At 45.1% G+C, this 12,080-nt stretch overlaps 1 protein-coding gene across 1 annotated transcript; it reads right to left on the bottom strand.

The window, feature by feature from the left end:
- Positions 1 to 1,508: 1,508 nt before the first annotated feature.
- On the bottom strand, positions 1,509 to 2,585 carry neurod4 (neuronal differentiation 4; the record flags this gene model as incomplete). The annotated part of the gene is made up of 1 exon (XM_080535148.1): positions 1,509 to 2,585. One exon carries the CDS (start codon positions 2,583 to 2,585, stop codon positions 1,509 to 1,511), a length of 1,077 nt encoding a protein of 358 aa, XP_080391274.1.
- Positions 2,586 to 12,080: the final 9,495 nt, after the last annotated feature.

The following is a 12,080-nucleotide window of genomic DNA, read 5'->3' as shown; positions in this document are numbered from 1 at the left end:
AGAGGCAGTATGGACGGCCACACAACCCCATTATTCCCACAAACCTTTTAAATGACTAGCTGTCGCTTTGTCATTTTCACAGAAAGCAGGTGAAAACATAAACTCCCCATTTAGGCAGGAAATGGGCCCCATGTTTCTTATTAAAACAGCACTAAACTGAATTTAAAATGTATAATAGTCTACAGCATGATTTTCATTGTGTCCCTTGTTTTTAACAATGTTTCTGAGAAACCAGTGATTATTCAACCAGTGTAAAACACATGCAATTGCTAGCGGCAGTATTCAAAAACTCCCATTAGATGATGTCCCATCCTGTCTATGTAATCAGTCTCTCTGAAATGGAGTGTACAGTAACATTTACATCTACAAATAACCAAATGTTTGTAAAGATGCTTAAACTTGGGAGTACTTATGTGATTTCAAAAGAGATGTGATTTTAATTATCTTCTGTGCCAAATGGAATTGCAGAGACATTGTGTATATCTACATTATTGTGTAATAGTTTACTACTAAACAGATTGCTGGTTCTGTTTAGTCCTGTTAAAAAGGAGTATATGAAAATGGAGGCAAACAATTTATTTGTCAAGACAACAGAGGAAGAGAGGGAAAGATGATCTCTCATCAGGAGCCTTGTGAGATTCAGTGTGAAAAGAATATGATAGCAGAAACCATGGCAGAATGTGTTACTATGGAAATAGTATATAATATAAGAATATTTATTCAATTAAGTGCGAAACAACAAAATATTTACAAAAACAGTAACATGACAAAGTAGTGAAAAACACCAAAAGAGATACATACCTGAAGGGCTTCAAATAAATAACTTAAATAATTCCTTAGTAAAGCTGCCAGGGACTGACAATATAGTATACCAAGAAGACAGTAAAACAAAAACAGTGCTGATGAAATGCAAACATTTACATACAAGTTATCAAAAATAAATATTAAATATGGATATAAATAAAAACATTTTTGTTCATATGGCAAAAAGGATGGTGTACTATGGCCTTCAGTGCAGAAAGTGTGAAGGACAAACTCCTGTGTACATTTTTCTCTCCATCCTTTGGCACACGAGGACCTTTTATTCAAGTTCTTCTGTGCTCTTTTGAGAAAATTCATGGTCACGGATGTTGTAGACCTACTATAAGCAGTGCTTATACCTGGATATCTGATTTGGTAAACATTTACAAATACATCTGATAAGAAGTGAGGGAGGACATATCCAGAAATGATGACAAAACAAATAGTGTCAAAAACAAATAATCATGAAAACAACAATGACAATAAATTAATAAAATGATGGGTGAATCTGTATCTCTTCATAACTTCAATATTATTATCAGGTAGGTAGAGTAGAAGTGGCAAGTCTCTCTCTCAGAGCATTCCATGCCCACCCAGAGTAGCCAACAGTGTAAATGCAAACTATTGTCTCTACACAGTCAATTCACAGAGCCATGGGCATGGCAGTGGCAGCAGGGTTGGAGGGGCAGTAGGGGGGGGGGGGGGGTTCACTCACTGTAGATGGTGCCCATCTGTGAAGCGACCATGTGGGCTGAAGTGAAGGAGTCAAAGCCCATGTCTAGGGGCAGTTCATAGCGCGAGGTCTGGAAGAGTGTGTGGCCCTGAGGCACTGGCAGGCCGCCCATGGAGGAGGGAGGGTAGTGGTGGGACGAGAGGTAGTGGGCAGGGTGGCCAGGGTGGGCCGTGTAGTTCCTCTCAATCTCGTGGGGGGAGGGCTCCTGCTTGAGGGCAAAGTTGCCACTGATGCTGAGGGGAGGGGTGAGGGGGCCATCATAAGGGGGTGTGCCGTTACTACAGTCGTTAGGGGAGGGGGTCTCATAGGCCGTTCCCTTGAAGCCCTTCAGGTGGAGGAGGTGGGAGGCCTCCAGAGAGCCGTAGGGGGGGCTGGGCAGGCCTGGAGAGGGATAGCTCAAGGGGTGGCCAGCCTGACCACCCACCATACCCCCGACTCCTGGGACTCCACACTTGTCATCGAGTTTGTTGAGCAGCATGGTGGGCGCTGGCCCCAGCTGTAGGCTGCCTGCCACTAGGTTGCTAGTGGGCTGGGATAGGCCTTTACACAGCATCTCCACAAAGCCATGGCTCTCCATGGACTGGCCGCTCTCCAGCACCTCGGACAGGGCCCAGATGTAGTTACGGGCCAGTCTCAAGGTCTCGATCTTGGATAGCTTTTGGGTCTTAGAGTAGCAGGGCATGACCTCCCTCAGGGTGTCCAGGGCATCGTTCAGGCCGTGCATACGGGAGCGCTCACGGGCGTTAGCCTTTGTCCGTCTGGCCTTGAACCTCACCTGTCTCGCTTTGGTCATCTTCTTCTTCTTAGGGCCTCGACGTTTGGGTGCCCCCTCTCCATCCATTCCAGCCTCCTCCTCATCATCTTCCTCCTCCTCCATATCTTCACTGCCCAGCTCTATGTTTCCACGTCCACCTGGGCCCGGCCCGTAGCGACCACCGATTTCAGATGTGCCATCGCCATCCTGGGAGCTCATGTCCTCCTCAAGCCAGCCCAGTGTGTTGACCAGCTCACTCATGTCTCCTGTCTTCCCAAATTGTTTGGTCATCATCATGATCTGAGAACACAGAACACAAGGATCATGAATAGGCTGTTCATTTTCTTTCATTTACATTTATTAGTCATTTGAAGTTAGGAGTAGTTTTACATACATATTTTATATAAAGCTGTGCATTAATTACATGGGTAGCCTACATTGACATGTCAATGACATGTTTGACATCAACAATGTTTATTTTACATTTTTGACAATGTTTCATTTGACAATGATATGTTTTTTTATTATTATTATTATTATATAACATAATGTAAACCATTGCAGCATATAAACGAATAACTATGCAAGGACACTATCAAGTCAATATATATTTTTTTTTAAAGATTGCATTTGACAACATGCCTTCTATTGTTTACCATACCATGTCCATATGATGAGGACATTGCTTCATTAGGAATAACCCCTTGAGATATGATATCTCGTTTTCGAGGGGGTCCTATAATGTATCCAACTCATTATCAGAATCAGAATCAGAATCAGAATCGGTTTTATTACATCTTACTGTACAAGAGTACAATTATTTGGCTTTGGTTCCTCAACATTGACATTGCAGTATTCAGATAGCCTACAAAAAAACACAATAAACATAAGTAACGTAAGTAAGTAAAAAAGTAACCCATTGATAAAGTAATAGTCAGTGATGGATTTTACAGTGACTGCAATAGTGCAACAATGCTGTGCAGAGATATGAAAGGCAATATAATACAATGCAGTACTGTAGTAAATTAGTCCAATGGTAGCCTATACAAGTAATCCAGTGTGCAATTGTTATAATACTGTAACAACTGTTTAGATGAGAATATTTGGAGATCTAATATGTTCGCCTCATTGGTATTGAAATGTCTCTCGACGTGTCACAGTTCTCTGTAATCGCAGTGAATCAGTTGCTCAGGCATAAAAGAGCAGCTATCTAAGACATGATAGAGCAGCTATCTAAATTCAGCACCACTGTGTGGACAGCGAGCTCAAACAACTCTTTTTCCGACAGAATGGATGTCAATTCAAAAAAGTTAGAGAACCAATTTCAACATCGTACATCGTACAATTCTGATACGAACGACCAAATTATTCTGAAGAAAATAAATCGTTTATTTATCTAATGTGAGAAATGTTTGGGGATAAATTCAGTCTTTCCCTGCTATTCTTTCGTCGTTCGGGAGACGCTGTCAATCTGGGACACGGCAGGATTTACCCGGCATATAAATCTCAGATTAAATTGAGGGTACTTTACAAAGTCAACAAACATGGGAACATACCACCCCAATACTAGTTCAATAGTTACAGTGCCTTTGCTTTAGCAAAATATCCAATATTGTAAAATTGTTAAGAAAATACCACATTTGTTGATGTATTTCTGGGTCCAAAAATCGACAGTATGTGAACTTGATCATTCGCAAATACATCAACAATAAAAATAGATATTTGCCAGTGCCAACACTATTGGCAAAAACAAAATCGTCCTAGTTAGTAATTGTGCAGTATGGGATAGTTTGCTAAGTAGTTCAGTGGATTATGCACGCACTATTCTATTATTAATGATTATTTGTTATTATTTGTTTACGTTTAGATTTGGTGCTCGAGACATAAGTCTTTCTCTGAAGAAAACATTGTTCATGCTAGGGAAAGTTTAACATTTAAAAAAAAGTATTCTAAAGTGAGTTGAAATTGGATGCAGACATCCAATTTAAATAGAAATGAAAAATAGGCTGAAGATAAAAAATACATTACATTTTACTCACTCTTCTTAATAGTCAGACGTCAGGCTAACTTCCAAAGACACACTACCAACCAAATTTGATATAGACTCCTCAACTGTGATGTTTTGGCTATCTCGCTGCGCCTCCGTCACAGTGTTCCAAGTTTTTCGTTCCCTCAGTTATCCATCAATGCGCGTGGGACTTTCATCTCCAACTGGCATGAATATTTTCAGATGTTTGCCTTTAGCGTGGAGGACAGCCCCTCCCACGAGCGCCCCACCCATAATATTCAGCTGATCTATAGCGCGTGGCTGTCTCGTGCCCAAAAGTTTAATCAAACAACCCGCACATACGTCGCCAACCTTTGTGAATGCTCTGGTGTGCGTGCATGCATCAGTGCTTTAGTGTCTGATTGAATGAAAGAAAGAACTTGAATTTAACCAACTATCCAAACTTTGCAACAAACAGTTTTTAGAATAGTCCGATGGTTTTTGCGAAAATAAATAGCAGGTAAACTTATTTTGTGTTCAATAGAAATGGTCTCTACAAAAGTCTTAAGTTGGGTCCGTCATCTAATTTAAAATAGCCTAACTAATTAGTGTTGACTCAAGCAATAACGTATACATTCATTTAAATAAATGGGACGTTCCAATTATCTGTTAATAGAGTCGGGTTTGGATCAGGCTATTTCACTTAATTACGCAGTAGCAGAAGACGCTCTTCCATCTCGATGTGCGTAAGTGATTTTGACAGCTTGGTGTGGTAAGAGCAGGTGTATGCGTTGTTCACCCGTCCATTCATTTGCTTCTTCCGCTTATTAGCGCCACGTAGCCTACCCCGCGCCTCAATTTGGCGTGAGTCAAGCGCTCACAAATAAATGTCGTCTGATTAGGGATAACCGATTTTTGTTGCGGAATGCAGTAGTGGCTAACTACATTTTTAATGAGCAGTTGCGAGGGTATTCTATCACGATAAAAAATAAGGGGAAACAAATACTGTGTTGTGTGATGTGCGCTAATTATCATAACTAAATGCGATTAAATTACCATAATTAAACGGGATATCATTTGCTAAATCTAACTTCACGAATTTCAGGAGTTAAATTCAAAAGTAACATCCAATATCCTATAGATTCGTTTAGCCTTTTCAAATGGTATGCTATATTACTTCAACTGATAGTTTAAGTGATTTTTTAAGTGTAACACTTCAAACGGTTTGTACCTGCCCCTCCCATCATTTAGTGAGCGATCCGTTCTTTTAGCCAATTTCACAACAAATGCCTAGGCATAACAAACGCAACATATGTGATTTCCCCGTGCTTGGCGAGCCGCGGCGCAGTGGGGGCTCTATTGTAATCGTATGCTATTGACAGTCGGAGCTTGCGGGTCGCACGTGCCCCCGCATTGATCCCATTGTATATGCGAGGCGCACATCTGTGCTGCTCTCGCTCGCTCGCTCTCTCTCTCTCTCTCTCTCTCTCTCTCTCTCTCTCTCTCTCTCTCTCTCTCTCTCTCTCTCTCTCTCTCTCTCTCTCTCTCTCTCTCTCTCTCTCTCTCTCTCTCTCTCTCTCTCTCTCTCTCTCTCTCTCTCTCTCTCTCTCTCTCTCTCTCTCTCTCTCTCTCTCTATCATCGAAACGAAACCTAACATTTTCCAACTCTGTTAGATACAGTATTGGCTATGTTTTTTTTAAATGTTCCTCTATGTTCTTGTTCATGCAGTTCCAAGTGTCCTCACATATTCGGTACGAGATATACAAAGTCCTCACAATCATTGGCGTTTAGACATTGGTGTTTAGACATTTACATTTTGGGCATTTAGCAGACACCTTATTCCAAAGCGACTTACAATCAATACATTTGACTAAGTAAGTGAATCATCAATCCACCAGTCGTAGCAGGAAAAGTAATCTAACTTAGGCCAGCAGACATTGGCAGTCGTTGTGCTAGAAGAAGACGTTTTTTGTTTTTTTTAATAGACACTGGAGAAACAGTACAAGGGGGTAGTAGATGTCTCAGGAGAAACAGTACAGAGGGGGTAGTAGATGTCTTAGGAGGAGTGGTTAAGGTAAATGTAAATGTAAGCAGTTAAGGTGTAACCTGAAGAGACGGGTCTTCAGTCTCCGACGGAAGGTGGGGAGTGATTCTGCAGTTCTGACAGTTGTGGGAAGCTCGTTCCACCAGCGGGGAGCTAGTGTGATGAAGAGACGTGACCGGGTAGCATGACTGCCGCGTTGGCGTAGAGGTGGTGGGGCCAGTCGGCCATCAGAGGTGGAGGAGCGGAGTGAACGGGCTGAAGTTTGCAGGGTGACCATTGCTTACAGGTAGGCAGGTTTGCCGCCTGGTAGGTGAGCACCAGGGTCTTGAATCTGATGCAAGCTGCTATCGCAGAGGAGGTTACAGTAGAGTTCTCAACTGTGATGGAGAAGTCTTGGAGAGGGCAGGCTATCCCAGGGAGGAAAGTAGCTCCGTCTTGTTACGGTTGAGCTTGAGGTGGTGGGCTGACATCCATATAGAGATGTCAGTGAGACACGCAAAAACACATGTTGCCACATGTAGGTCAGAGGGGGGAAAAGACAGGAAGAGTTGAGTGTTGTGTGCGTAGCTGTGGTAGGAGAACCCAAGCGAGGAGATCTCCAAGCCAAGAGACTTGGTATAGAGGGAGAACAGTAAGGGCCCTAGGACAGAGCCCTGGGGTACCCCAGTGGTGAGGGTTCGTGGAGAAGACAACAATCTACTCCAAATCACCCGGTAAGAGCGACCAGCCAGGTACGAAGCAAACCAGGAGAGTGCAGTGCCAGAGATGCTGAGTTCTGAGAGGATGGAGAGAAGATCTGGTGGTATACTGTGTCAGAGGCAGCAGACAGGTCCAGGAGAATGAGAACAGAGGAGAGGGAGGAAGCTTGAGCAGAGTGGAGGGCCTTCGTGACAGCAAGGAGAGCAGTCTCAGTGGAGTGCCCAGCCTTAAAGCCGGATTGGTGGGGGTCCAGGAGGTTGTTCTGACAGAGATAGTCAGTCAATTGTTTAGATGCAGCGTGTTCAAGGATTTTAGAAGGGAAGGAGAGAAGGGATACCTGTCTGTAGTTGGGTCAAGGGTTGGTTTCTTGAGGAGAGGCTTGACTCTGGCTATCTTGAAGGCAGCCGGGACAGATCCTGTGGATAAGGAGGAGTTGATTATGGTGGTAAAGGAAAGAGGTCAAAGGAAAGAGGTCATTGGAAATGGATTGGAGAAGAAGGGCGGGGATGGGATCGAGAGGGCTGGTGGTTGTCCGCTTAGATGTGATCAGTGTTAGAATGTCATCAGGGGAGAGGGGGGAAAGAGATGATAAGCCAGAGACCGAGTGTAGTGCAGAGGGTATGGAAGGGGTGTTAGCGTGGTGGGAGAAGGAGAGAGTGTACGTAGGTTGTGACGAGAGGCTACAAAGTGGTTAGAGACTGACTGGGAAGAAGTGGATTCAAGGGAGAGGGTGAAGGATACAAAGTGATGATCAGAAACTGGAAGAGGGGTAACAGTAAGGTTGGAGGTATGGGAGAATCTGGTGAAGACAAGGTCGAGTTGATTGCCCGCCTTATGAGTCGGAGGAGAGCTTTGGATGGATTAAAAGCGTCTGCTAAATAGTAAATTATTATTTAAATTATTTTGATGGACAAAATACCTGCTCCACTAAAGTGAAGCTAAAATATCTCGATCACCCCTGGTGGCTGGCTACAGTATAGTTGTTAGGAGTCTGTTCACACTGATATGCTAATAAACAGCAATAACATTAATTTTGTAAGAGAATGAAAATATTAAGCAATAATATTCTAATTATTTTTTATTATTATTATTATTATTATTATCATTATGCCAAAATAAAATAACATAAATAAAACAATTAATATACCAAAATAAAAAAAAATCTGGCCCTTGGATAAATGTAATTTAGGACGTTGAGGGACCTCCTCCCCCTCCTCCTCCCCCTCCTCCTTCCTCCCTGTCCGCCGATGACTTTGTCACCTACTTTGAAAAAAAGGTGGACGACATCAGCAGCACCTTTGTCCCCCCAGCGCTCCCTCCTCCCACTAACAATGCTAACACTGTTCCCACTAACAATGCTAACACCCCTTCCAAACTCTCCCCTCGACACTCGATCTCTGGATTGTCATCTTTTTCCCCCCTCTCCCCCGATGAGATTCTCACACTTATCACATCAAAGCGGGCAACCACATGCCCTCTTGACCCCATCCCCACCCCCCTTCTCCAATCCATTTCCGCCGATATCCTTCCTTACCTTACCACCCTAATCAACTCCTCCCTATCCACTGGATCTGTCCCAGCGGCCTTCAAAATAGCCAGAGTCAAGCCTCTCCTCAAGAAACCTACCCTTGACCCATCATCTGTCCACAACTACAGACCTGTATCCCTTCTCTCCTTCCCTTCCAAAACCCTTGAACGCGTGGCATCTAAACAACTGACTGACTATCTCCGGAAGATGGATCACTTAGACCCCCACCAATCCGGCTTCAAGGCTGGGCATTCCACTGAGACTGCGCTCCTTGCTGTCACGGAAGCCCTCCACTCTGCCCAAGCTTCCTCCCTCTCCTCTGTTCTCATTCTCCTTGACCTGTCTGCTGCCTTCGACACAGTCAATCACCAGATCCTTCTCTCCATCCTCTCAGACCTGGGCATCTCTGGCACCGCACACTCCTGGTTTTCTTCCTACCTGGCGGGCCGCTCCTACCAGGTGACCTGGAGAGAATCGCTATCTTCTCCACGAACCCTCTCCACTGGAGTACCCCAGGGTTCCGTCCTAGGGCCCCTACTCTTCTCCCTCTACACCAAGTCTCTTGGCTCGGTAATCTCTTCACATGGGCTCTCCTACCACAGCTACGCAGACGACACTCAACTCTTCCTGTCCTTCCCCCCGTCTGATGTACACGTGGCAACCCGTATCTCAGCATGTCTCGCTGACATTTCAACTTGGATGGCTGACCACCATCTCAAGCTCAATCTTAACAAGACCGAGCTCCTCTTCATTCCCGGGAAAGCCTGCCCTCTCCAAGACTTCTCCATCACAGTGGAGAACTCTACTGTAACCCCCTCCCTGACAGCCAAGAACCTTGGAGTGATCCTGGATAACCGACTTTCCTGTGCGGAGAACATTGCAGCAACGGCTCGCTCCTGCAGATTCTTCCTCTACAACATCAGAAGGATACGACCATTCCTTACCAGAGAGGCAGCGCAACTCTTGACCCAGGCACTGGTCATCTCCCGCCTGGATTACTGCAATGTACTCCTGGCTGGGCTCCCCGCTTCAGCCATTAGACCTCTGCAGCTCATCCAGAATGCTGCTGCCCGGCTGGTATTCAACCTCCCCAAATACTCGCATGTCACCCCTCTCCTTCGCACCCTGCACTGGCTCCCGATAGCAGCTCGCATCAGATTCAAGACCCTGGTGCTTGCATATCAGGCAGCTAAAGGGACAGCCCCTGCCTATCTGAAGGAAATGGTAACCCCCCAAACCCCTGCCCGCTCACTCCGCTCCTCCACCTCGGCTGGCCGACTGGCCCCACCTCCTCTACACAGCAGTCGGGCTGCCCGATCACGTCTCTTCACAACACTGGCTCCCCGCTGGTGGAATGAGCTCCCAACGGCTGTCAGAACGGCAGAGTCACTACCCATCTTCCGTCGTAGACTGAAGACCCATCTCTTCAGGTTACATCTTAACTGCTCCTCCTGAGACATCTTCTGACCCTCACCACTACGTCTCCTAAAGACACCCGCTTTCCCCTCTACTGTGTCCCTAAGAACTTCTACTGCCCCCCTTGTACTGTTTCTCAGTTTCTCCAGCAATAAAAAAAAAATATATATATATAGGGAGCGATAATAGGGAGAAGGTTTTTCCTTCTATCAGTGGCCCCGGGCCCGAGCTAGAGTACTCTTCCTGCAACGAATGGTGGACTGCTGATTCACATGCTTAGTATTCAAATGTACTGATTGTAAGTCGCTTTGGAATAAGGCGTCTGCTAAATGCCAAAAATGTAAATGTAAAAATGAACAAGGCATAAGCTGAGATAGCCTCTGCTTTCTGGACCGCTGACTGGCAGTTCCAAAGACCTTCCATGGCAATAACGTGGTGGTCAGTTGAAGATGAGATTGGAAGGGGTTGCGAGGGGGAGTGTAGCATCTATGTGTCCTCCTGAGGGACAAAAAGTACAGGAATAGGGAGAAAGCACAATGTGATGTTAGTCAGTAGAGGGATATAGCCTAGGGTTAATGGTCCAAACAAGAAGTTGGTGGCGCTTAATCATCCATCACCCCCTCCCCCCTGGCTCCCATCCTGGACCCCACCCTCTCATTTGATCCCTACGTAAGCTCCATCGTCAAGACCTCCTACTTCCACCTCCGAAACATTGTCAAAATTAGTAGACTTTGACAATCTCCCCCCCCCCGCTGCTGAATCCTTCATCCACGCCTTCATCTCCTCCCGCCTTGACTATTGCAACTCCCTACTCACCGGCATCACCTCCCGTTCCCTCCATAGACTTCAGATGGTTCAAAACTAAGCCGCCCGACTGCTCTCAAACACACGGTCCTGCGACCACATCACTCCTGTCCTCCACTCTCTCCACTGGCTCCCCATCAAAGAACTTATCAAATTCAAAGTGCTCCTCCTCACATACAAGGCCCTCGATAACCTGGCCCCCCCTTACCTGACTGACCTCTTTCTCCCCCATCGCCCTACCCGTACCCTCCGATCCTCATCCACTGTTCCCCTCACTGTCCCACCCTTGAAACTCAAAGGTTTCGGAGACCGTGCTTTTTCACGAGCTGCCCCCGGCCTCTGGAACTCTCTCCCTCAACCACTCAGAGAGTCACCCTCACTCTCCACTTTTAAATCCCACCTCAAAACCTACCTTCCCTACCCCTAACCATCTCCCCTAACCCTGCCACCCCCCCACATTCCTGGTCATTGCTGTGTTAATTGTTCTGTGCCTGTTCGTTAACTCTGTGTTCTATGTGCTCATGTTATCTGTTGCTTGTTGTTTCTGTGTTTTCTGTTTTTCCTATATTGTCAGCGTCTTTGAGCCCCGGAAAAGCGCTATATAAATACAATGAATTCTTGGTGGAGGTTTCATGATGTTGTTGGGCTGTTTTGGAGGAATGGTCTCAGACTCCTTGCTCTGTATTCTCCAACCTTATTAGATGTTACAGGAGAAGACTCAGTGCTGTTTTATTGGCAAAGGGAGGTTGTATAAAGTATTAAATGCAATAATTGTGGCACACATGGTTTTGTTAGAAATAATTATTACTCAGAATAAATCTTCTTCAATTAAAGGTAGGATGTTTCCATTTTTTTCAGTGACATTAAGCTAATTCACCAAAAGGTACATTTTTTATAACGCTTTTTACTCATCTTACTCATCCAATAATTGTGGAGGGCACTATATATAACTTTGGTTGACAGTACACAGAGAAGTATATATTAGACATGTTGTGGGATGCTAAAGATGGCCAAATTAAAGGCTTACCAAAGCCTGCCTCATTGCATAAAAAAAGCTTTAGTTATCCGTCTTGGATTCTCCTGATCATTGAATGAACAGATGGCCAGATATAGGATAGGATGGGGGTGCATCTGTTGCTTGGGTGTTCACGCGTCACTCGCCTGCCTCACTTAATATCTCGTGCTGAAACAGCATTGACATAATAGAATGACGTCCATCCCCGCGTGCTAACGTTCTGGCCCTTTTCATTCCTCATCAGCGCATTGCCCCATAATGGCGCGTGTGTGGATGGAGTAGGGATGACTTACTGTGC

Source organism: Nansenia antarctica (assembly GCF_963989245.1).
Source record: "Nansenia antarctica genome assembly, chromosome: 6".
Classification (NCBI taxonomy): Eukaryota; Metazoa; Chordata; class Actinopteri; order Argentiniformes; family Microstomatidae; genus Nansenia; species Nansenia antarctica.
Note: the sequence above shows the minus strand (reverse complement) of the source record. Positions and strands in the feature narration are given on the sequence as shown.